This window comes from Triticum urartu, chromosome 2A (genome assembly GCF_056163025.1).
Source record: "Triticum urartu cultivar PI428250 chromosome 2A, HENAU_Tu73, whole genome shotgun sequence".
Classification (NCBI taxonomy): Eukaryota; Viridiplantae; Streptophyta; class Magnoliopsida; order Poales; family Poaceae; genus Triticum; species Triticum urartu.
The window spans coordinates 551,670,990-551,698,347 of record NC_141874.1 but is presented as its reverse complement, the minus strand read 5'-3'; the positions used below and the strand labels follow the sequence as shown (position 1 = coordinate 551,698,347).

The following is a 27,358-nucleotide window of genomic DNA, read 5'->3' as shown; positions in this document are numbered from 1 at the left end:
CGTCGTCGGCCTTCTCCTCCTTAACGCGGGCGCCCCTGCTGAACCCCTGCCCGGCGTCGCCATGGCGGACTGGCGGCGGCGCGTCATCGTCGTCGTCGCTGTCGCATAAGACGACGACCCCGTCTTTATCGCGGCCGCGTCGGCGCTCCTCGAAGCGGCGCAGGGCGGCGCGCTGGCGCTCCTTCTCCTTCTCCCGGTGCGTCTTCTCCATCGCAATGGAGTCCTGGCGCGCCCATTCTAGGGCCGCGTCGTCGTCGTCGAACTCCGCCTTCACAGAGGGAGTATTACTCAAAATAGTTGCAAAGTGTTTTGCTAACAGATTAAGGCCACTGCTTTTCAAATGTTTTCAAGTGGGTGTATCGAAGAAAGCCTGACTTGAGCAAGAGGTTCCAGAAAAAACAGGAAGAAAGGGGAAAAATATTACTCCCTCTGTCTCAGTTTACAAGGCTTGCACGTGTATCTAGGTCGTCAATTTAACTTATATAAAATAAATTGTTTAACATAAAAATCATATCATTAGAAAATAGAATATCTAAAGTTTCTAATGATATATTTTTTGTAATGCATACTCTTATTAAGTTGGTCAAATTAACAACCTAGATACACGTGCATGATTTGTAAACTGAGATAGAGGGAGTAACACTCACAATATCAATTCAGTGCCACTAAATGCATCATGGAATAAACTTTTATGTTGTATATCTTTAGTATTGTAGATGTTGATATTTTTTACTTTAAATTTGGTCAAACTTTACAACGTTTGACTTAAGACAAATCTTATGTGCGGAGTAAAAAGAAACCGATGAAGTACTTTAATTGTCCAATATTCCTCTTCCTAAAGAATCGATATTTTATTACATACAATGCAGAAAAGGCAAAAAATGCATATACTTCTTGTTTGTTCTAGACTCTTCTATACTAATGTTCTCCTAAGTTTCGACCAGGTAAACATTGTCCAACAAAAACTGCATGCGAAAACTGCCTTACCTCCTGCATGCAGATAACCCCACCTCTTTACCCCTCATCCATGGCTTCCAATAAATACTTTGGACAACTTCCGAGGGACAACTTTCAAGATGTTGAGATTGTTGAAATACATTGCCCGCCTCTCTTCATCAGTTCGGACTTTTGGATGAGTTGGCTCGAGTATGAATTCAATATGGTATCCGACCCAAGAGGTCTTGAGTTCAAGACCCTGTCAACACAGTATTAAATAAAATGATTCTGCGGTCTACATCGCTACATCGATCCCACGTCTAAGAACTAAAATAGTCTAGACGTGAGGGGGGGGGGGGGTGTTGAAATATATTGCTCGCCTCCCTCCATCAGTTCGGACTTTTGGATGAGTTGGCTGGAGCATGAATTCAATAGAGATTTCAAAATTTTGAGAAAATTTCAATTTTTATGAAAATTCAAACTTTAAAAACTGTAAACTTCTAAGAATTTCTACATTTGAAACTTCCAAATGTTTTGAACTTTTGGAGTATTTCAAACTTTCAGAAATTATGAAGGTTTGTAATTTTGAAATTTCAAGCTTCCAAAAATTTAAATTTAAAGGTACGAGTGATATAAACACAGGAGGTGGGCCTCGCTGGTTTGTCACCGTCTACATGGTGGCAAACAAAGTGTTAGAGAGATGAAATAAGTGTTGTGTGCGCGGGAGATAAGGCATGTGAGATGAGAAGTCAAATTGGTGGATTTGATGCGCATGTGAAGGAGGCGCGAGAGTGGTGACCGTACCTGCCAATTAGCAAATCCACAAAATGAATATTTATAAAGATAAGTTGAACTGTTATTCGCAAATGAAAATGTTCTCTAGCTCAAACTATATACTCGATTCACAATTGATTTTTAACAAGCGTGGGTTTCAGTAAACATTTTTTGCCTCGAACTCTTTTATTACCAAGCGGTAATGCACTAGTTACGATTCTATTTTACAACAAGACACCATGAAAGCCGATGAGTCATTATAGTACACAACTGCCATGTTCACAACTATTAGTAGACAATCTAATCACTATATTGTCATAGTTGCGGTAAGTAAGCATAATAAGAAGTAGTTACCGTTCTACTTTTGCAAAAATTGTGACGCAATTCAATAAGTAAATCACTAACATGAGTGTACTTTTTTATCATACAACATGACAAATACATCACTAAGTACAACAACCATTGATTTTGTGCACTCTTTGTCAGAAGAATTAAGAGTGTCAACTAGAAGGAGGGGTGAATATGCGACTAACAGTTTTACCAAAAATAGTTGTTCGGTGAAATTTCATAATTAAGGAGTTCACTAGAATGCAAGTCTAGTTGAACACCCCTAAATGGTGTGAGAATTCTAGCAATTCTAATAGCACACTAGGTAAAGCTAGGGTTGCCATTGTAGAAGGAAAAATAATATAATCAACCAAGAGCACATAGAGACATGATATAGACCCGAAGTTCAAATCCTTGGTCGAAGAGGGAGGGAAGGTTCTACGTATCCGTTGGAGAGGCATGCAGACCATGTCCCATCACCACGAAGGCCTACCCTTCTTCTTCTTGAATTTCAGCAGAATGTTTGAGCTCATCCAATAAGAAGGTGATCTTGAGGAGCTCTAGAACCTTCACAAACATCTAGGGAAAAATCCACAAGATTGGATGTTCCCCAGCGACTAAGACATCCAGGAGTCCCCACAACTTCATCAGTTACAAGCCCGATGAAAAACTCCAATGGAGATCAAAGTTTTGCCCAATCTGCGCAAACTTTTCTTCTCCTCACTTAGATGGGAGCTTGAGTCTTTGTGGAAGAATCTTCCTACCATTGGGGACATAACGGTATATACATATGTGTCTTCATGAAATCTAACCCTTGGATGTCTCTATGCTATCTCAGAGCCCGAGTTCAAAGTTTCGAGGGTCTGGGAGTCCTAATCTCTCCATAAATTCTAGGTTATCCAACACCTAACCTAGCAATTCAGAGGTCCAAGCCATTATAGAGTTCTGGAGCTCCAAGGATCTCTGGACTAATTGCTAGGCTATCAAGTGTTAAATCTAGGTAGTTTGGAGCACAGCTCAAAGTCTAGAACCACTGTAGGTCTGGGGCATAGAGAAAACAAAAAAAACTTTCTTAGAAGGGATTTACGATAGATTTTCTTGAAGCACACTGAATGTATTTGTGAAGTGCTTTAAGCAATAATCCCCACTCCTTAACCAATACGACGTCCCTATGAGTAAACACTTAAACATTAGCAACTTAAATTTAAAATCATCATCTTCTTCTACCCTTTTTGCTAAGGGGTTCTTTGAACACCTTCCTTTCCATTTCCCCGGGATTATTGTTATTCATACAATTCATGCACAACATAAGCCCCCCACTACTTGTCATTAACACAGACACCCACTTGGATAAAATATTCTCTTTAATTTTCATTTGACCTCCTAGGGAAAATGACATGCAAAGGTTATTTCGTAAAATACAAAATTGTTGACTGCTAGCCCAAATTTAGACTTGAGTTCTTTATCTTCTATGTGACGGACAAGTACTTCTGTTCTGAAACATCTCATATTCCGTTCCTTCCATATCTCCCATGAGACAAGGATAGCCATGGAAACCCTAGCTTTTTCTAGGTTCCGTTATATGTACCATGCACACGACGATGAGCGATTTTTCTTCTTCCCGAAAATGGATACATGCAGCAATTAATGATGTTTGTGCTCGTTCGAACCCGCACATGCTCACGTCGGAGGTAGGTTAATAACCATGCCAAGCCAATACCACACGTGGAGAAAACCGTTCTAGTGAAACGACAATTGTATTAATCGAAGGTGGGTAACTGTGTGACGCTTCGGCTCCCGTTTGCATGAAATGTACACCGAGTCATTGGGCGAACCACAAAGTTAAGCATGTTCTTCCTCCAAAGATGATTCAAGACTGCCAACCATCCAAGCGTAGAATTTGTGTTTAGCTGGAGTCCAAACCTTCAAAGAGAAAATTCAACAATTTCTAAGAACGCTTTCTTTTAACATAATAAAGAGTATCTGCGTATAAGACCTCATATGAACCATCTCATGAATCTTTGATAGCACAAAATCCCCAAATATAACCACTAAATAGGTGTGCTTTGTAGGTGGAAACAACCTGCTAAGCCCCATCAGTCATGATAAGGTAAAAATAAAGGTACCTGATATGAGGTGCTCAAGCGAGAAACCACTTATTTGCTGCCATAGCGGCACAAAAACTATGTTTGGCATTTCAGTGGCTTTTTGAAAAGGACTTTTTGTTTCTATTTAAGAATATAATTATTTATTCTGCAAGTTTTTTTAAGAGTGAGTTTTTCTTTTTACTAGAATTAGAGTTTTTTTCCTTCCAATCTAACCAGATTGTATATTTTTCGCAAAAAAGAACAAACTAGATTGTATATATGGTTAAGCACAGTTCAGCATAGCAACTGCAAACTGAACCGAATTCTTGGATTTGGTGCAAGTGTTTGTCAAACCAACAAGCATACACGATCTACCACAACGTTGCATATATGCGTACGTGCTACCTGCTCCTGCTGCATCCTGCATGTGAAGCTAGCTAACAACGTCTACGCAGGGGGAAAAAAGTCAGGGCATTTTTTCATGTGAAGCTAGCTAACAACGTCTACGCAGCAGGTGCTATATATATGTAGCACTGCAACTAAAATTTCATGGGAGCTAAATAAGCTTGTACAGTGATTTATAATTATGTGGTACTTGGAACATGAGTGGAAGTAGATTTGCACTGCTAATGAACTAATCAACCTAAAACTTGATAAGAAAGTCATGTCGCGGCAATCATGTTTTTAGCTTACATTGTACTATATAGGAAGTCAGCTTGATTACTCTAGTGAACCTGCATTACCAAGAATAGAAAATGTATGAACAGTATAACAGCGCAGCTAACTAGGGGCAACAAAGAACTCTGACTGAAAGAACTACATTTCGATCTGACAATCATTTAACTACACACACCAATATTAAGGGGATGTGTATATCCAAAATTCTCAATTAAAAGTGAAACGAAGCCAGACATTACAGTCTTGCTGCTTATAGCTTGTACAATGTTCAATGTTCAGAAGAATTTTACTTGCAGCTATCTATATCTCCAGTCCAGATCGATCGTACTCCAGAGAGACCATGGATCGACTGGGAAACCCAAGTTCTACATTTCCAAGCAAGATGAATGGACTGACTAGCTAAACACTGACAAACCACACCAAAATTAAAATGACACTGACAGACACTGACACTGATACACCACTACCACATGCTCGCTGCGTAGTAGGCGTAGCTCGGACTCCAAAGCAGACAAATGTCCCATGGCTGGCTAGGGTTTTGCTAGCTCTCCCGATCACTCCCAAGGCATCATCTCGTTGAGATCAAAGTCCCGGCCGGGAGCCCCATCTTGGGCCGCTGGCACTGCTGCCGGAGCAATGGCCAGCGCCACCGCGGCTGCTGCAGCTAGAGCAGGCGGAGCAGTGCCCGGCGCCGCGGCGGCAGCGGCTGCCTGCAGCCTGTCCTCGAGAAAGTGCTTCCGCATGTGGCCGCCCAGCGCCTGCCCGGTGGAGAAGATCTGACGGCACCGGACGCATGTGTGCGACACCGGCTTCGGCGGCCGGAGGCTGATCCGGAGATCCTCGCCGACGACGATCCCGCTGGCGCTGGCGCTGGCGTTGGCGCCTTCTTGGCGCTGGCGATGGGCCAAGATGTTTTGGACGGCCTGGGCCACGGCGAGCCCGTCCACCTGCTGCGCGGCGGCGCACCTGATGGCCCTGTTGTGGCTCGCCATGTGGCCGCCTAGGGCTTGGTGGGTGGGGAACGACTTGAAGCAGGACGGGCACCCGTACCTCCGATCCGACGCCGGCGACGGTATGCGCCTCACTGACGGCCTGACGTCCTCGGGATCTGGCGGCGGCCGAGAGGAATCTGGACTCTGGCTAACTGGATCATGGAGCCGTCGCTTCTTTAGCTTCTTGACGCCGGGGGAGATGGACTTGTCCTCGTCGCGGACCACGACGGGCGCAGAATTGTTCACAGGCTCCGACGCTGCGATGAAGTTGGACGGCTCGACCCCGGGCGCCTGGGGCTGCAAGATGATGCCGAAGATGTGCTCCACCGGCGCACGCGTCTCAGCCTGCTGATGCACGCGCTGCAACGCGTCGGCGCCGGCGGCCATGTCTGGTATCACAGGCTGCTCGGGCTCCGGCGCGACGGGGTCGGCATCGGCGACATGATCAGCTGGTAGCTCGGGCTGATCGGCCCGTGGCATCTGCATCTCCTGCTCCGCAACGGCGGCGTTGCGGGCGTTCTGGGCCAAGTCCAGGAGAGTGTTGGCAGCCTCCTCCTCGGCGCTGTAGGTGGACTCGAGCACGGACACGGGGTGCACGGTGACGGAGGTGGCCACGGTCGGAGTGCGGCCGCGCTTGGCCGTCAACGGCCACTTGGTCGGGAGGTCATCCTCCATCCACAGCACCTTCCTCGCCTTGGCGTCTCCGCGGGTCACAGAAGAAGCGGAGGCGACCGGCGTCGGCGGGCGGATCGCCCCCTTGTTTCTCCTCCCCGGGTGGCACCTGAGGTGCCCGTACATGGCCTTGTCCGACAGGAAGGCCTTGCCGCACTCGGGGCAGATCAGGTCGCGCGCGCCGCCGCTTCCCTCGCTGTTCATCCCCACGGCCACCGGGGAAGCGCCGCCACTGCCCTGGCCTTCCCGCTGCACCGCTGCGCTGGGGGAGAGCTTGGGTGTCGTGACGTCGTCGTCCTCCGTGGCCGTCACCGTCGCCGTCGCCGCCGCCTCCGCCGCCTGGAAGTAGAAGGCCCGCAAGTCCATGAGGGTAGTGCCGGTTGTGGTGGTGGTGGTGGTGGTGAGTGGTGTGGGCTTCTCAGCTGGATGGGCACTGTATCCGTTTCTCTTCAAAGAGCCGGCCGGGCGAGCGAATTAATTAAAACCCAATCTCCTCCTTCACGCCGCAGACAAGAAACGGACTCTCTGACTCCCGTCTCAGTACAATTCCTTCTCTTCTCTTCCACCTGGAAAATCAGGATCCGAAAGTGGCCAATCAGATAAAGAATACCAAAAGTGAGCTTCCGAATATCTGGACATGCATGCATGCATACACCAAAAAAAAGAGCTCACATATGGGAGTATGTCACTACCAAATAAGGTAGATACATATGCCCAATTTTTGTTGGACGAAAAAGCATAAAATCATGAGCAATTGCAGCTGAACAAAAATATATAGATCTCGAGCTAGCTGATGCTAGTGATACTAGTAACACTCCAAGTAGCTAGCTAGCTACTTCGAGTGAAGTAAACATGCAATGCAGTGTGACAGAAAAAGGAAAGTTCTATGCATGCACACCCAGGTGACAGGGGGTGATCTCCTGCAGCTTTTCTCTGTCAAAAGCGTAACAGAAAACCCAGAGATAAGAACCACCACTCGTACTGGCTACTAGCAGCAGCTGGCAAGTAAATGTGGGCACTACATACATACCCTGTGCCTGCGGCAGCATCGGGAGAGGATTAATTAAAGTTAACGAAAAAAAGCTAACGATTCCTAATTAACGTGCATGTGGAGGAGCTAATTAACCATGCAAATTAAGGGAATAAGTGGAGTAATCCCACAATTAACCTGCTGATGGGAAACAGATTTCACTATATCGGAAGAAGATCGGCTACGCATTACACATGGGCGATGATCGATGGATACAATGCGATGCAATTAGGAAGAAAATCAATAAATCGAGAAGGATTAGATCCAGGGCGCTTATTACACAGGGATCCTGTGCATAAACCTGTGATTTTTACCAGCTCCAGATCTACCGCGCGCAAACAAAGAAACAAATCACGATTTGCAAAATAACTAGGCAAACACGTACATGCAGTAACCGAAATTTAGTCGGCATTGAAGCAGTGACACCACACCACCAAGACAGCAGCAGCAGCAGCAGCTCCGGGCGGGGTTTAAATAAGTAAACAATGGACATAAAGACCCACCCGAGAGAAATAATAACAGGGAAAAGAAGCAGCTGAAACTGATCAGAGTTCGGAAAGACTGGGAAAAGAAAATCTCGCAGTGAGCCTAAAATAGAGCAGCAGAGAGACAATACGGAAGGAACCTCGCCCAAATTGTCCCTACAGGATGAAAAGATGTGGCAAGTACTGGAAGTAGTACAGAAATAAGAAGGGCAGCTCAAGAAGCAGATAACTTGCGCCGGAACCGAGCCGATCCTAAGAAAAGAAAACTGCAGTATGGTATGCAGATTGATTGAGTAAAAAAAACGGCTGGTATTCCCCTGGAAATCACTCGTTCGTTCTACCCAAGGAAGCTGAAGAGAGGCCGAATCCATGGCGCACGGGGACAGAAGACGCAAGAAACCAAATCGTAAGAGCAGATTCGAAGTTTGGAACCCCTACGTGCGTGCGGCGGGACGAGCAAGCAGAACCTGGGCGAGAAGAGAAGGGGGCGGGGAAACCAATCTCACCTGACCTCAAGAACACCTGCAGCAGCTAAAACCCTCGGCGTCTCTGGAGATGACGCGATGGGGGAGGGGTTGGTAACCACCAGAATCGTCGATCCGCAGGAGAGAGAGAGACCACGAGGAGGGGAGAGGAGAGGGGGGGCTGGTTTGGTAGCTCGATCACACCCGCACGAGATGACGCACGCACGCACACCGCCTCACCTCAGTACTAGTAGCATAGAGTACTACTGGGGAGTAGAAGAGGGGCACTAGTAGAAGAGGGAACGCTGATAAAGGGTAGGGGTGGGGTGGGACCCCGGGGCGAGGGGGGTTTGTGGGGATCGCGATTCGCGACGCGAGCTCCGAGATTGTAGGGTACGGACGTGGGGAGGATGGCACGATGATTCTCTCTTGTCTTTTTTTCTCTACTATACGCCCACAGGCCACAGGAGGATCAATCGCTCGGTTGCTCTCGCTCGCTCGCGTGCTTCCCTTTGCTTGCGTTGTAGTTTCTTTTTTCTGTTATTATTACCGGCCGCGTTTATCTTCTCTTTTTCGCCACTTAAACCTCTCCGATCGACTGCCCTGGTTATGCATGTAACCTCCTCGCACAAGTTGCTGATTTCTGGTCTGGGAGAATTTCAACAGCTAGCGCAGTAGCTGGCGCTTTGCAAAACGACTTGCTTGACGCAGGTTTGTTACGGTGCAAAGTGCGCTCCAGTCCGTTAATTATTTTTTATTTACGCTGTTGTTGAAGACGGTGGGGCTGAGAGAATGCGATCAGAAGTATCATCTGTGCCCCTTATTTTAGAGGGCATTAAAAACCTACCCCGTATATGCTCTCAGTGTGCATCTCGTTAATTAACGCGTGGCAACAGGCAGTATATGCTCACTGTTCTGCTCATTTAATCTGATTATTGGTAAAATTCAGTAAAAGCTTCCAAACATAGCATTGCTTTCTGTAGCGGCATGGCATAGTATTATCTTGCCCGTGAAATAATTTATTTTGGACAGTTGTTGCGACCATGTTGTCGGAATAGGGGAAGAGAGGAAATTTTAAGGCGCGAAAAGTGGTGTACCCACCGATGGCAATTTTTTTTCTTTTACTTTGTGTCAGTCTGGGCGAGGGAGATGGATCGAGAGTGCATCGATGACCCCGCCCTACTCGAGGGATGCACGAGAAGCGTTCTAGCTAGCAGGACAAACTCAAGGTCAACTGGGGGGGGGGGGGAGGGGGGCTGAATGTGTAGACAGTTAGAAGGTTGTCGGAGTCCCCCTCCCCTCTCTAAAAAAGTGAAGGTTGCCGGAGCAATGACTAATCCGTTGATGGCAACCATCGAAGATGGGGTACAAGGGCGGGACACAAAGACAACATGGTATGAGAGGACATGATGTGGCTACTTGAATATGATCAATGTTTTAACAACCCATAGATTTTCTGAAATGGAGACCATCATCTACGCTTGTTTGGAGGCGAATCATGATATGTTATCCATGAAGGGAAGAGTAATAAACTACTCCCTCCGTTCCTAAATACTTGTCTTTCTAGGCATTTCAACAAGTGACTACATACGGAGCAAAATGAGTGAATCTATACTCTAAAATATGTCTACATACATCCGTATGTAGTAGTCATTTGAAATGTCTAGAAAGACAAATATTTAGGAACGGATGGAGTATAATGATACAGTACACCTCAAACGCGATAAAAGGTTACCATTATGTTACCATAAACCAGTCATGCGCTACCATGTCAAAAATGGCCACAAAGAGTTTGTAGCGATATGAATACTAACCTACAAAAACTTGTAGACTATGAGTTAACCATGGAGACCAGCAAAATTTCACATACTCTCTCAAGTATGGGTGCGGGTAAGGTTGTGCCCAACCTAGATGAACAATGCTACATTGATATGCTTATTTCATGGAAATGTTTGATTAAGCACTAAGGCTTAAGATGTTCTTATTAGTAATTACAAAGATGAGTTGCATTGGAATAGATGAAGGTTGCAATTTTGCATAGATGCTTGATGGTGATCTATAGTTCGATACCCTATCTCTTTAAACACTCATATATGTATCTTAATTTCACGTGCCCTCGTGAATTATCTGTCTAACCCCTGTCCTTTCTAGAGTAAGATGATGTTGTGCTTATTACTAATTACAAAGATGAGTTGCACTGGAATAGATGAAGGATGCAAGTTTGCATAGATGCTTGATGATGTATCTATAGTTCAACACCCTATCTCTCTAAACACTCCTATAGATATCTTGAATTTCACATACCCATGTGAGTTATCTGTCTAACCCCTTTAGTTTGGCCAGTACGCCCCTTCTAGAGTAAGATGATGCTCTTAAAGTTACTTGGCTAGCTGGTATGCCAGTATATTTTTTGAAGAGAGCGAGCAAATTTGTTGTGGTGCAAAATTTCATCGAGTTTAGTAAAATATATTTCCATAAAAATAAAAGTAGGAAAAGACTTGTGAAAGAGAAGATGGATTTACGTTCTTCTCTTTTCAAATGCATACTAAGTTTACCACACACATTTTTATCTTGCTTTAGATATGTCATTACAGGTGACAACCAGTAGGTCGGTGACCAAAGTAGTAACTCCTCAAATGTTCTACACATTGAAATGCATTCACATACAACATGAGTAGTTTTGCTTGTGAAACGACATGTCTTCTGTCAATTTATTAGTTGTGGACAATTGATGGGACGGTTGCTTTCGATAGTGATCCGACAATGTCATTGTTGGGACAAAGCTGAGGCAGAGGTAAATTAACGCACAACTAGATCGTATGTCGTGGCCTACCAAGAAAATTAATAAAACCTTACTGCATATTGTTTTGTACTGCTTTGGATATGTCATTACACATGACAACTAAGAGGCCAATAAGCAATGTAGTCAATTTTATAATAACTCCTCGGATGTTCTACATTCAAATGCATCCACATGCAAGGTGTGGCATTGCTTGTGAAGCTGCATATCTTGGCCGCTAAATTATTAGTTGTGAACAGTTACCGTGGAATCTATTTTCGGGAATGACATTTCGAAGACTAATCTGTCCACAACTAGAGTCATATGACTTGGTGTACTGAGCTAATAAAAATCTTACCACACATGATGTTATCTTGCTTTTGATGTGTCATTACATGTGATAACTAGTTGGTTTCTAAGAAATGTAGTCACTAATGACCCCTGAGACGTTCTACACATTGAAATGCATTCAAATGCAAAAAAACTAGTAGCATTGCAGAAGCACCAAATCTTGAATGTTGTGCTGTCAGTTGTGAGCAATTTTTGGGACGACTCGTTTCAACAATGACATTCCAACAATGTCATCGTCGAACAAAGCGGGGCAGTCAAATTAAAGCACAATTGCAGTCATGTGATGTGGCGAACCAAGACAAAAATCTTTCGACACATGGTTTTATCTTTCTTTGGGTATGTAATTACAAGTTACAGTCAGGAGGTTAGTAAGCAATGTAGTCATCTTTACTAGTAACTCCTCAAACTTCTACGTGTGAAATGCGTCCACCTACAAATTGAGTAGCATTCTTAATGAAGTTGCATATATTGACTCCCAAATTATTAGTCATGAACAACTTTTGGGATGGATGAATTTGATAGTAACATTACAACAACATCATTTTCGGAAAAAAAGTGAGACACATGCATGGACAAATTAAGGCACAACTGGAGTCATATGCCATGGCGTATCGAGCCAACAACATTACAGTCCTTTAGAATGTTTTTTCAAAGATGGGAAGAGGGTAGGGGAGTTTACTTATGCAACATAGCCTCCAAGGATGGCTCAAATAATGGTTAGGTGGTTTTTAGAGTGTCAACTCATGAGGGATCAAATATACCCTGTTTTTTAGCTCGTCCAGAAGCTAAATGCTCAATTCTTCCTCGAGATACTGAAAAATAAATGACATAAGGGATTTGTACAGGTTCAGGACGTGTTGTGGCGCAATACCCTACTTTCTATTTTTGGTTGGTTGATGTGACTAATATGGTGGGGTTTGCATATGCTCAGGAGAGCTTTGGGTATGCTCGGGATAGCTTTGGTGGTGCTCGGGGTCTAAGGAATGGTGCAAGCTACTCGCCGGAGCACCCTTTTTATCTCCTATCCATGCTCCTTGCTTTTTCTCTAAGTGTGTCCTCTGCTTTTGGATGGCCATGTTGGGGGCACCACAATAGTTGCTTACACATGTGTGAATACACAATGAATAGGTGGGTTGTAACCCACGTGACACCTTGACTTTATAGCTTTGGACCTTCGAATGATCCTACGAGCCTCAGTTTGGTCCTTGGGCAGCTCTTTGCGAAGTAGGTATGCGAGGAGGGGTTCGGTCCATGGCGCAATAACTGCCATTATCTCATGAGCCGACGATGTTTCCTCGACAGCAGGGCCCCCAATTATCCCCTGATACGTCTCCAACGTATCTATTATTTTTTATTGTTCCATGCTATTATATTATCTGTTTTGGATGTTTTATATGCATTAATGTGCTATTTTATATTATTTTTGGGACTAAGCTATTAACCTAGAGCCCAGTGCCAGTTCCTGTTTTCCCCTATTTTGAGTTTCGCAGAAAAGGAATACCAAACGGAGTCCAAACGGAATAAAACATATGCGATGATTTTTCTTGGACCACAAGACAATCAGGAGACTTGGAGATGAAGTCAGAGGAGCCACGAGGCGGCCACAAGGACGGAGGGCGCACTCCCACCCTTGTGGGCCCCTCGTGCATTCCCTGACCTAATTCTTTCGCCTATATATACCCAAACCAACAGAGGCATCGACGAAAACACTTTTCCACCACCGCAACCTTCTGTACTCGTGAGATCCCATGTAAGGACCTTTTTCGGCGTCCTGCTGGAGGTGGATTCGATCACGGAGGGCTTCTACATCAACTCTATTTCCCTTCCGATGAAGCGTGAGTAGTTTACCATAGACCTACGGGTCCATAGCTAGTAGCTAGATTGCTTCTTCTCTCTCTTTGATTCTCAATACCATGTTCTCCTCGATGTTCTTGAAGATCTATTCGATGTAATACTCTTTTGCGGTGTGTTTGCCGAGATCCGATGAATTGTGGATTTATGATCAGCTTATCTATGAATATTATTTGAATCTTATCTGAATTCATTTATGCATGATTTGATATCTTTGTAATTCTCTTTGAATTATCGGTTTGGTTTGGCCAACTAGATTGGTTTTTCTTGCAATGGGAGAAGTGCTTAGCTTTGGGTTCAATCTTGTTGTGTCCTCCCAATGACAGTACGGGCAGCAAGGCATGTATTGTATTGTTGTCATCGAGGAAAAAAGATGGGGTTTTCATCATATTGCTTGAGTTAATAATTCCTCTACATCATGTCATCTTGCTTAATGCGTTAGTCCGTTCTTCATGAACTTAATACTCTAGATGCATGCTGGATAACGGTCGATGTGTGGAGTAATAGTAGTAGATGCAGAATCGTTTCAGTCTACTTGATACGGTCATGATGCCTATATTCATGATCATCGCCTTTGATATCGTCATAACTTTGAGATTTTCTATCAATTGCTCGGCAGTAATTTGTTCACCCACCGTATTATTTGCTATCATGAGAGAAGCCTCTAGTGAAACCTATGGCCCCGGGTCTATTTTCCATCATATAAGTTTCCGATCTACAATATTAGTTTCCAATTTAGTATTTTGCAATCCTTTACTTTCCGATCTATAAACCAAAAATACCAAAAATATTTACTTTACCGTTTATCTATCTCTATCGGATCTCACTTTTGCAAGTAACCGTAAAGGGATTGACAACCCCTTTATTACGATGGGTGCAAGTTGTTTGATTGTTTGTGCAGGTATTCATTGACTTGTGTGTTGTCTCCTACTGGATTGATACCTTGGTTCTCAAACTGAGGGAAATACTTATCTCTACTTTGCTGCACCACCCTTTCCTTTTCAAGGGAAAAACCAACGCAAGCTCAAGAAGTAGCATCCCCTCATCTTGTTCAAGGACTAAGGAAGTGGCCTTTCCGGAGTCTTTTGATTTGGGTACCGTATCACCATCGTGCCAGACCACGGATGGCTTGAAGAGCCGTTCCAGGAAGGTATTTTTCGGGACTGGGTCGCATTTAGCACCCATTCTGGCAAGAATATCTACAACTTGATTGCTGTCTCTTGGGATATGGTGGAATTCTAAACCCTCAAATTTGGCCAAGATTGTTAAGACAACGTTTTGGTATGTTGTCATCTTTGGGTCCTTAGCGTCGAATTCTCTGTTAACTTGAGAGATGGCGATGTTAGAATCTCCCCGAACCTCAAGACACCGGACTCCCATTGAGACTGCTATCTGAAGTCCATGTAACACAACCTCATATTCGGTTGCATTGTTGGAATCGGTGTACATAATTTGCAGTACATACCGTATATTGTCACATGTTTGCGATGTGAGGACCACTCCAGCCCCTAATCCCATGAGCATTTTGGAGCCTTCAAAGTACTTCGTCCAATGTGAATATGTACTATGCTCTCTAGGGAGCTCGGCTTCCATCCACCCTACCATGAAATATGCCAACACCTGAGATTTAATAGCTCGGCGTGGTCGTATCTGATTTCGAAAGGGAGGAGTTTGATGGTCCACTTGGCTATTCACCCCATGGCATCCCTATTGTTGATTATATGCTAGATGTGGCTTAGCTCTCGAAGGGCTCTTTTCCTCTGGTTTATTGACGTGTATGTTTCGTAGAGCATCAGGATCTCCTCCTCATCCGAAGATGCTGCTGGATGATTGTGTGTGCACATGTTTCCGAGGAGTGCTTCACGTCCCTTGGCCACTTGTTTGACCACCTAGCAAGCTTGAAGGCTAGGAGTTGGGTTGGCGTTTAGCAAAACAGGGATTGGGCATTGCTTATCCAGCAGACCGCCAAGGGCGGTTTTAGGTCCTGTTACGGGTTTCCTTTTCTTTCATGATGGCTCGACTGACATGGGACGGAAAGATTGTTACTTTTGGTGGGTCTTCCCCTCCCATCTTGATGTTGCGGTGCATATCGAATCTGCTTGTGCTTTTTGAGCCGTCCACGTGTTCGCATTTCATTGAAGGAAACGTGGGTTGTACCCACATGAAGAAAAGGGCTGCTCGTCTTCCATGACGCAAAACCTTGACACCAGGTCTGATAGCTCTGAGAAGGTTTGAACTTGGTGCCAAGCGAGGGTGTTTGAGATGCCTTCATCTTGGCAATTATGCAGGAAGGTTGCTAAGATATCTGAGTCGCAACAATTTGGTATTCTGTTTTTGACGAACGAGAATCTTGTCCAAAATAGTCGGACTGTCTCAATAGACTGTTGTTTTATGTAGGTTAGAACCCAGACATCGGGAGACCCTGAATTATTCGGGCAATAATCTATGTGGGGGTGGGTGGGAGTAAAAAATCAATCGCAGCCACCTGCGGGCTTGAAGCTCCGACATGGACCCCGCCGAATTAGTTTTAAGATATGAGTCCTCGACTCCTCCCAACTGCCTGACTTTATGGTCATCAGATAGCTAGCACCTTGTGTTGGGAACGTAGTAATTTCAAAAAATTTCCTACGCACACGCAAGATCATGGTGATGCATAGCAACGAGAGGGGAGAGTGTTGTCCACGTACCCTCGTAGACCGAAAGCGGAAGCGTTAGCACAACGCGGTTGATGTAGTCGTACGTCTTCACGATTCGACCGATCAAGTACCGAACGTACGGCACCTCCGAGTTCAGCACACGTTCATCCCGATGACGTCCCTCGAACTCCGATCCAGCCAAGTGTTGAGGGAGAGTTTCGTCAGCACGACGGCATGGTGACGATGATGATGTTCTACCGACGCAGGGCTTCGCCTAAGCACTGCTACAGTATTATCGAGGTGGACTATGGTGGAGGGGGGCACCACACATGGCTAAAAGATCAAAAGATCAATTGTTGTGTCTATGGGGTGCCCCTGCCCCAGTATATAAAGGAGCAAGGGGGGGTGCGGCCGGCCTAGAGAGGGGCGCGCCAGGAGGAGTCAGGGGGGAGGGGGCGCGGCCCATGCCCTGGCCGCCTCTCCTCTCTTTCCACCAAGGTCCACTAAGGCCCATTAAGTTCCCGGGGAGTTCTGGTAACCTCCCGGTACTCCGGTAAAATCCCGATTTCACCCGGAACACTTCCGATATCCAAACATAGGCTTCCAATATATCAATCTTCATGTCTCGACCATTTCGAGACTCCTCGTCATGCCCGTGATCACATCCGGGACTCCGAACAACCTTCGGTAAATCAAAACATATAAACTCATAATATAACTGTCATCGAAACGTTAAGCGTGCGGACCCTACGGGTTCGAGAACTATGTAGACATGACCGAGACACGTCTCCGGTCAATAACCAATAGCGGAACCTGGATGTTCATATTGTTGGAAATATGCCCTAGAGGCAATAATAAAATGGTTATTATTGTATTTCCTTGTTCAAGATAATTGTCTATTGTTCATGCTATAATTTTATTAACCGGAAACCGTAATACATGTGTGAATACATAGACCACAACATGTCACTAGTAAGCCTCTAGTTGACTAGCTCGTTGATCAATAGATGGTCATGGTTTCCTGACCATGGACATTGGATGTCATTGATAACGGGACCACATCATTAGGAGAATAATGTGATGGACAAGACCCAATCCTAAGCCTAGCACAAGATCGTATAGTTCGTCTGCTAAAGCTTTTCTAATGTCAAGTATCATTTCCTTAGACCATGAGATTGTGCAACTCCCGAATACTGTAGGAATGCTTTGGGTGTACCAAACGCCACAACGTAACTAGGTGGCTATAAAGGTGCACTACGGGTATCTCGAAAGTGTCTGTTGGGTTGGCACGAATCGAGACTGGGATTTGTCACTCCGTGTAAACGGAGAGGTATCTCTGGGCCCACTCGGTAGGACATCATAATAATGTGCACAATGTGACCAAGGAGTTGATCACGGGATGATGTGTTACGAAACGAGTAAAGAGACTTGCCGGTAACGAGATTGAACAAGGTATCGGGATACCGACGATCGAATCTCGGGCAAGTACTATACCGGTAGAGAAAGGGAATTGTTTACGGGATTGACTAAATCCTTGACATCATGGTTCATCCGATGAGATCATCGTGGAACATGTGGGAGCCAACATGGGTATCCAGATCCCGCTGTTGGTTATTGACCAGAGAGATGTCTCGGTCATGTCTGCATTATTCCCGAGCCCGTAGGGTCTACACACTTAAGGTTCGATGACGCTAGGGTTATAGGGAAAGTATGTACGCGGTTACCGAATGTTGTTTGGAATCCCGGATGAGATCCCGGACGTCACGAGGAGTTCCGGAATGGTCCGGAGGTGAAGATTGATATATTGGACGAAGGGTTTTGGAGTCTGGAAGTGTTCCGGAGATACCGGGTGATGACCAGCATGACCGAAAGGTGTTTCGGGAGCCCCGACAAGTGTTGGGGGGCTTCATGGGCCAAGGGAAGGGGGAAAACCAGCCCACTAAGGGGTTGTGCGCCCCCCTCACCTATTCCCACGTGACCAGGGGGTTTGGGGCGCCCCATCTAGGGTTCCCACTTCCTGGCTTGGGGGCCAAGTCACCCAAGGGGGAGATCCCATCTGCCCTGGCCGCCGCCCCCCCTAGGGGAAACCCTAGGGCGCCTCCCCTTGCCCTTGCCCCTATATATAGTGGAGGTTTTGGGGCTGCACAACACATGAGTCTCTCTCTCCCAAGGGGCAGACCTACCTCTCTCCCTCCTCGTCTCTCGTAGTGCTTGGCGAAGCCCTGCTGGAGTACCACGCTCCTCCACCACCACCACGCCGTCGTGCTGCTGCTGGACGGAGTCTTCCCCAACCTCTCCCTCTCTCCTTGCTGGATCAAGGCATGGGAGACGTCACCGGGCTGCACGTGTGTTGAACGCGGAGGCGCCATTGTTCGACGCTTAGATTGGAATCGACCGCGATCTGAATCGCTACGAGTACGACTACCTCATCCGTGTTCTAGTAACGCTTCCGCTTAGCGATATACAAGGGTATGTAGATGCACTCCCCTTCCCCTCGTTGCTAGATTACTCCATAGATTGATCTTGGTGATGCGTAGAAAATTTTAAATTTCTGCTACGATCCCCAAAAGTGGCATCATGAGCTAGGTCTATGCATAGATTCTATGCACGAGTAGAACACAAAGTAGTTGTGGGTGATGATTTGTTCAATTTGCTTGCCGTTACTAGTCTTATCTTGATTCGGCGGCATTGTGGGATGAAGCGGCCCGGACCGACCTTACACGTACACTTACGTGAGACAGGTTCCACCGACTGACATGCACTTGATGCATAAGGTGGCTGGCGGGTGTCTGTCTCTCCCACTTTAGTCGGATCGGATTCGATGAAAAGGGTCCTTATGAAGGGTAAATAGCAATTGGCATATCACCGTTGTGGTTTTGCGTAGGTAAGAAACGTTCTTGCTAGAAACCCATAGCAGCCACGTAAAACATGCAACAACAATTAGAGGACGTCTAACTTGTTTTTGCAGGGTATGCTATGTGATGTGATATGGCCAAAAGGATGTGATGAATGATATATGTGATGTATGAGATTGATCATGTTCTTGTAATAGGAATCACGACTTGCATGTCGATGAGTATGACAACCGGAAGGAGCCATAGGAGTTGTCTTAATTTATTTATGACCTGCGTGTCAATGAAAACGCCATGTAATTACTTTACTTTATTGCTAACCGTTAGCCATAGTAGTAGAAGTAATAGTTGGCGAGGAAACTTCATGAAGACACGATGATGGAGATCATGATGATGGAGATCATGGTGTCATGCCGGTGACGATGGTGTTCATGCCGCGCCTCGAAGATGGAGATCAAAGGCGCAAGATGATATTGGCCATATCATGTCACTTTATGATTTGCATGTGATGTTTGTCATGTTTACATCTTATTTGCTTAGAACGACGGTAGCATAAATAAGATGATCCCTCATTAAAATGTCAAGAATTGTGTTCCCCCTAACTGTGCACCGTTGCTAAGGTCCGTTGTTCCGAAGCACCACATGATGATCGGGTGTGATAGGTTCTAACGTTTGCATACAACGGGTGTAAGCCAGATTTACACACGCAATACACTTAGGTTAACTTGACGAGCCTAGCATGTACAGACATAGCCTCAGAACACGGAAGACCGAAAGGTCGAACATGAGTCGTATAGTGGATACGATCAACATGAAGATGTTTACCGATGATGACTAGTCCGTCTCACGTGATGATCGGACACGGCCTAGTTGACTCGGATCATGTATCACTTAGATGTTTACCGATGATGACTAGTCCGTCTATCTGAGTGGGAGTTCATTAAATAATTTGATTAGATGAACTTAATTATCATGAACATAGTCAAAAGGTCTTTGCAAATTATGTCATAGCTCACGCTTTGGTTCTACTGTTTTAGATATGTTCCTAGAGAAAATTTAGTTGAGAGTTGACAGTAGCAATTATGCGGACTGGGTCCGTGAATTGAGGATTGTCCTCATTGCTGCACAGAAGGGTTATGTCCTTAATGCACCGCTCAGTGTGTTGAACCTTGAGCATCATCTGTAGATGTTGGGAAACATCTGACATACACGTTTTGATGACTACGTGATAGTTCAGTACGTAATACTAACGGTTTAGAATTGTGGCACCAAAGACGTTTTTGAAACGTCACAGAACATATGAGATGTTCCAAAGACTGAAATTGGAATTTCAGACTAGTGCTCACGAAGAGGTATGAGACCTCTGACAAGTTTCTTAAGCCTGCAAACTAAGGGAGAAAAACTCAATCGTTGAGCATGTGCTCAGATTGTCTGAATACTGCAATCGCTTGAATCGAGTGGGAGTTAATCTTCCAGATGAGATAGTGATGGTTCTCCATAGTCACTGCCACCAAGCTATTGGAGCTTCGTGATGAACTATAACATATCAGGGATAGACATGATGATTCTTGAGCAACTCGCGATGTTTGACACCGCGAAACTAGAAATCAAGTAGGAGCATCAATTGTTGATGGTTAAACCACTAGTTTCAAGAAGAGCAAGGGAAAGAAGGGATACTTCATGAGACGGCAAATCAGTTGCTGCTCTAGTGAAGAAACCCAAGGTTGAACCAAACCCGAGACTAATTGCTTCTATACTGAGGGGAACGGTCACTGAAGCAGAACTACCCTAGATACTTGGTAGATGAGAAGGCTGGCAAGGTCGACAGAAGTATTTTGGATATACGTCATATTATTGTGTACTTTACTAGTACTCCTAGTAGCACCAGGGTAATAAATACCGATTCGGTTGCTAAGCGTTAGTAACTCGAAATAAAAGGCTGCGGAGACTAGCTAAAGGTGAGATGACAATATGTGTTGGAAGTGTTTCCAAGGTTGATGTGATCAAACATCGCACGCTCCCTCTACCATCGGGATTGGTGTTAAACCGAAATAATTGTTATTTGGTGTTTGCGTTGAGCATAGACATGATTGGATTATGTTTATCGCCACACGGTTATTCATTTAAGGAGAATAATGGTTACTCTGTTTATTTGAATAATACCTTCAATGGTCTTGCACCTAAAATGAATGGTTTATTGAATCTCGATCGTAATGATACACATGTTCATGCCAAAAGATATAAGATAGTAATGATGGTACCACGTACTTGTGGCACTGCCATTTGAGTCATGTTGGTATAAAACGCATGAAGAAGCTCCATGTTGATGGATCTTTGGACTCAGTCGTTTTTGAAAAGATTGAGACATGCGAACCATGTCTATTGGTAGATATGCATGAAGAAACTCCATGTAGATGGATCGCTTGGACTCACTTGATTTTGAATCACTTGACACATGCAAATCATACCACATGGGTAAGATGACTGAAAGGCCTCGTTTTCAGTAAGATGGAACAAGAAAGCAACTTGTTGGAAGTAATACATTTTGATGTGTGCAGTCCAATGAGTGCTGAGGCACGCAGTGGATATCGTTATGTTCTTACTTCACAGATGATTTGAGTAGATGCTAAGTATATTTACTTGATGAAACACAAGTCTGAATTATTGAAAGGCTTAAGTAATTTCAGAGTGAAGTTGAAGATCGTCGTGACAAGATGATAAAATGTCTATGATATTATCATAGAGATGAATATCTGAGTTACGAGTTTGGCACACAATTAAGACATTGTGGAAATTGTTTCACAACTAATAGCGCCTGGACCACCATAGTGTGATGGTGTGTCCGAACATCACAACTGCACCCTATTGGATATGGTGCATACCATGATGTCTCTTATTGAATTACCACTATCGTTTATGGGTTAGGCATTAGAGACAACCACACTCACTTTAAATAGGGCTCCACACAATTCCATTGAGACGACACCGTATGAACTATGGTTTAGAGAAACCTAAGCTGTCGTTTCTTAAAAGTTTGGGGCTGCGATGCTTATGTGAAAAGTTTCAGGCTGGTAAGCTCGAACCCAAAGCGGATAAATACATCTTCATAGAATACCCAAAAATAGTTGGGTATACCTCCTACTTCAGATCCGGAAGCAAAAGTGATTGTTTCTAGAAACGGATCCTTTCTCGAGGAAAAGTTTCTCTCGAAAGAATTGAGTGGGATGATGGTGGAGACTTGATGAGGTTATTGAACCGTCACTTCAACTAGTGTGTAGCAGGGCACAGGAAGTTGTTCCTGTGGCGCCTACACCAATTGAAGTGGAAGCTTATGATAGTGATCATGAAGCTTCGGATCAAGTCACTACCAAACCTCATAGGTCGACAAGGATGCATACTACTTCAGAGTGGTACGTAATCCTGTCTTGGAAGTCGTGTTGCTAGACAACAATGAACCTACGAGCTATGGAGAAGTGATGGTGGGCCCAGATTCCGAAGAATGGCTCGAGGCCATAAAATCCGAGAGAGGATCCATGTATAAAAGAAAGTATAGACTTTGAAAGAACCACTTGATGCTCGTAAGGTTGTTGGGTGGAGATGGATTTTAAAAGGAAGACAGACAATGATGGTAAGTGTCACCATTAAGAAAGCTCGACTTGTCGTTAAGATGTTTCCCGACAAGTTCAAGGAGTTGACTACGATGAGACTTTCTCACTCGTAGCGATGCTAAGAGTATGTTGGAATTATGTTAGCAGTTACTGCATTATTTATGAAATCTTGCAGATAGGATGTAAAAAACATTGTTTCCTCGACATTTTTCTTGAGGAAAGGTTGTATGTGATACAACCAGAAGGTTTTGTCAATCCTGAAAGATGCTGACAAGTATGCAAATCTCCAGCAATCCTTCTAAGGACTGGAGTAAGCATCTCGGAGTTGGAATGTACGCTTTGATGAGATGATCAAAGATTTTGGGTTTATACAAAGTTTATGAGAAACTTGTATTTCCAAAGAAGTGAGTGGGAGTACTATAGAATTTTTGATGAGTATATGTTGTTAACATATTGTTGATCAAAAATGATGTAGAATTTCTGGAAAGCATGCAGGGTTATTTGAAAAGTGTTTTTCAATGGAAAATTTGGATTAAGCTACTTGAACATTGAGCATCAAGATCTATAAGGATAGATCAAAAACGCTTAATAGTACTTTTGAATGAATACATACCGTGACAAGATTTTGAAGGAGTTCAAAATAGATCAGCAAAGAAGGAGTTCTTAGCTGTGTTACAAGATGTGAATATTGAGTAAGACTCAAGACCTGACCACGGCAGAAGAGAGAGAAAGGACGAAGGTCGTCCCCTATGCTTTAGACGTAGGCTCTACAGTATGCTATGCTGTGTATCGCACCTGAAGTGTGCCTTGCCATGAGTCAGTCAACGGGTACAAGAGTGATCCAGGAATGGATCACACGACGTCGAACTTATCCTTAGTAACTAGTGGACTAAGGAATTTTCTCGATTATGGAGGTGGTAAAAGAGTTCGTCGTAAAGGGTTACGTCGATGCAAACTTTGACACTAATCCGGATGACTCTGAGTAGTAAACCGGATTCGTATAGTAGAACAGTTGTTTGGAATAGCTCCAAGTAGCGTGTGGTAGCTGCATCTACAAGATGACATAGAGATTTGTAAAGCACACATGGATCTGAAAGGTTCAGACTCATTGACTAATAAACCTCTCTCACAAGCAAGATATGAACAAACCCCATGGGTGTTGGATTCATTGCAATCACATAGTGATGTGAACTAGATTATTGACTCTAGTGCAAGTGGGAGACTGTTGGAAATATGCCCTAGAGGCAATAATAAAATGGTTATTATTGTATTTCCTTGTTCATGATAATTGTCTATTGTTCATGCTATAATTGCATTAACCGGAAACCGTAATACATGTGTGAATACATAGACCACAACATGTCCCTAGTAAGCCTCTAGTTGACTAGCTCGTTGATCAATAGATGGTCATGGTTTCCTGACCATGGACATTGGATGTCATTGATAACGGGATCACATCATTAGGAGAATGATGTGATGGACAAGACCCAATCCTAAGCCTAGCACAAGATCGTATAGTTCGTCTGCTAAAGCTTTTCTAATGTCAAGTATCATTTCCTTAGACCATGAGATTGTGCAACTCTCGGATACCGTACGAATGCTTTGGGTGTACAAAACGCCACAACGTAACTGGGTGGCTATAAAGGTGCACTATGGGTATCTCCGAAAGTGTCTGTTGGGTTGGCACGTATCGAGACTGGGATTTGTCACTCCGTGTAAACGGAGAGGTATCTCTGGGCCTACTAGGTAGGACATCATCATAATGTGCACAATGTGACCAAGGAGTTGATCACGGGATGATGTGTTATGGAACGAGTAAAGAGACTTGCCGGTAACGAGATTGAACAAGGTATCGGGACACCGACGATTGAATCTCGGGCAAGTACTATACCGGTAGACAAAGGGAATTGTATACGGGATTGACTGAATCCTTGACATCGTGGTTCATCCGATGAGATCATCGTGGAACATGTGGGAGCCAACATGGGTATCCAGATCCCGCTATTGGTTATTGACCAGAGAGATGTCTCGGTCATGTCTGCATTATTCCCGAGCCCGTAGGGTCTACACACTTAAGGTTCGATGACGCTAGGGTTATAGGGAAAGTATGTACGCGGTTACCGGATGTTGTTTGGAGTCCCGGATGAGATCCCGAACGTCACGAGGAGTTCCGGAATGGTCCGGAGGTGAAGATTGATATATTGGACGAAGGGTTTTGGAGTCCGGAAGTGTTCCGGAGGTACTGGGTGATGACCAGCATGACCGAAAGGTGTTTCGGGAGCCCCAGCAAGTGTTGGGGGGCTGCATGGGCCAAGGGAAGGGGGAAAACCAGCCCACTAAGGGGTTGTGCGCCCCCCTCACCTATTCCCACGTGACCAGGGGGTTTGGGGCGCCCCATCTAGGGTTCCCACCTCCTGGCTTGGGGACCAAGTCACCCAAGGGGGAGATCCCATCTGCCCTGGCCGCCGCCGCCCTAGGGGAAACCCTAGGGCGCCTCCCCTTGACCTTGCCCCTATATATAGTGGAGGTTTTGGGGCTGCACAACAAACGAGTCTCTCTCTCCCAAGGCGCATCCCTACCTCTCTCCCTCCTCGTCTCTCGTAGTGCTTGGCGAAGCCCTGCTGGAGTACCGCGCTCCTCCACCGCCACCACGCCGCCGTGCTGCTGCTGGACGGAGTCTTCCCCAACCTCTCCCTCTCTCCTTGCTGGATCAAGGCATGGGAGACGTCACCGGGCTGCACGTGTGTTGAACGCGGAGGCACCGTTGTTCGGCGCTTAGATTGGAATCGACCACGATCTGAATCGCTACGAGTACGACTACCTCATCCGCGTTCTAGTAACGCTTCCGCTTAGCGATCTATAAGGGTATGTAGATGCACTCCCCTTCCCCTCGTTGCTAGATTACTCCATAGATTGATCTTGGTGATGCGTAGAAAATTTTAAATTTCTGCTATGATCCCCAACACATATTGGCTCCCACATATTCTATGAAGATCTTTATCAGTCAGACCGCATAACAACATACGTTGTTCCCTTTGTCATCGGTATGTTACTTGCCCGAGATCCGGTCGTCGGTATCTCAATACCTAGTTCAATCTCGTTACTGGCAAGTCTCTTTACTCATTCCGTAATACATCATCCCGCAACTAATTCATTAGTTGCAATGCTTGCAATGCTTAAGTGATGTGCATTACCGAGAGGGCCCAGAGATACCTCTCCGACAATCGGAGTGACAAATCCTAATCTCGAAATACGCCAACCCAACAATTACCTTCGGAGATACCTGTAGAGCACCTTTATAATCACCCAGTTACGTTGTGACGTTTGGTAGCACACAAAGTGTTCCTCCGGTAAACGGGAGTTGCATAATCTCATAGTTATAGGAACATGTATAAGTCATGAAGAAAGCAATGGCAACATACTAAACGATCGGGTGCCAAGCTAACGGAATGGGTCAAGTCAACCACATCATTCTCCTAATGGTGTGACCCCGTTAATCAAATGACAACCCATGTCAATGGTTAGGAAACTTAACCATCTTGGATCAACGAGCTAGTCAAGTAGAGGCATACTAGTGACACTCTGTTTGTCTATGTATTCACAGATGTATTATGTTTCTGGTTAATATAATTCTAGCATGAATAATAAACATTTATCATGATATAAGGAAATAAATATTAACTTTATTATTGCCTCTAGGGCATATTTCCTTCAGTCTCCCACTTGCACTAGAGTCAATAATCTAGATTACACAGTAATGATTCTAACACCCATGGAGCCTTGGTCCTGATCATGTTTTGCTCGTGGAAGAGGCTTAGTCAACGGGTCTGCAACATTCAGATCCGTATGTATCTTGCAAATTTCTATGTCTCCCACCTGGACTAAATCCCGGATGGAATTGAAGCGTCTCTTGATGTGCTTGGTTCTCTTGTGAAATCTGGATTCCTTCGCCAAGGCAATTGCACCAGTATTGTCACAAAAGATTTTCATTGGACCCGATGCACTAGGTATTACACCTAGATCGGATATGAACTCCTTCATCCAGACTCCTTCATTTGCTGCTTCCGAAGCAGCTATGTACTCCGCTTCACACGTAGATACCGCCACAACGCTTTGTCTAGAACTACACCAACTGACAGCTCCACCATTCAATGTAAACACGTATTCGTTTTGCGATTTAGAATCGTCCAGATCAGTGTCAAAGCTTGCATCAACGTAACCATTTATGATGAGCTCTTTGTCAACTCCATAAATGAGAAACATATCCTTAGTCCTTTTCAGGTATTTCAGGATGTTCTTGACCGCTGTCCAGTGATCCACTCCTGAATTACTTTGGTACCTCCCTGCTAGACTTATAGCAAGGCACACATCAGGTCTGGTACACAGCATTGCATACATGATAGAGCCTATGGTTGAAGCATAGGGAACATCTTTCATTTTCTCTCTATCTTCTGCAGTGGTCGGGCATTGAGTCTTACTCAACTTCACACCTTGTAACACAGGCAAGAACCCTTTCTTTGCTTGATCCGTTTTGAACTTCTTCAAAACTTTGTCAAGGTATGTGCTTTGTGAAAGTCCAATTAAGCGTCTTGATCTATCTCTATAGATCTTGATGCCCAATATATAAGCAGCTTCACTGAGGTCTTTCATTGAAAAACTCTTATTCAAGTATCCTTTTATGCTATCCAGAAATTCTATGTCATCCACATATAATATTAGAAATGCCATAGAGCTCACACCCACTTTTTTGTAAATACAGGCTTCTCCAAAAGTCTGTATAAAACCAAATGCTTTGATCACACTATCAAAGCGTTTATTCCAACTCCGAGAGGCTTG

General features: G+C 44.7%; 1 protein-coding gene across 1 annotated transcript; it reads right to left on the bottom strand.

The window, feature by feature from the left end:
• Nucleotides 1-5,343: 5,343 nt before the first annotated feature.
• On the bottom strand, nucleotides 5,344-6,832 carry LOC125533626 (uncharacterized). The gene has a single exon (XM_048697006.2). The coding sequence runs from the start codon at nucleotides 6,830-6,832 to the stop codon at nucleotides 5,357-5,359; it is 1,476 nt and encodes a 491-aa protein (XP_048552963.1). The 3' UTR covers nucleotides 5,344-5,356.
• Between the last annotated feature and the right edge of the window lie 20,526 nt (nucleotides 6,833-27,358).

Bases quoted from the DNA above. Each gene is read 5' to 3' on its own strand.
- LOC125533626 (XM_048697006.2), bottom strand. From the start codon at position 6,832: ATGGACTTGCGGGCCTTCTACTTCCAGGCGGCGGAGGCGGCGGCGACG.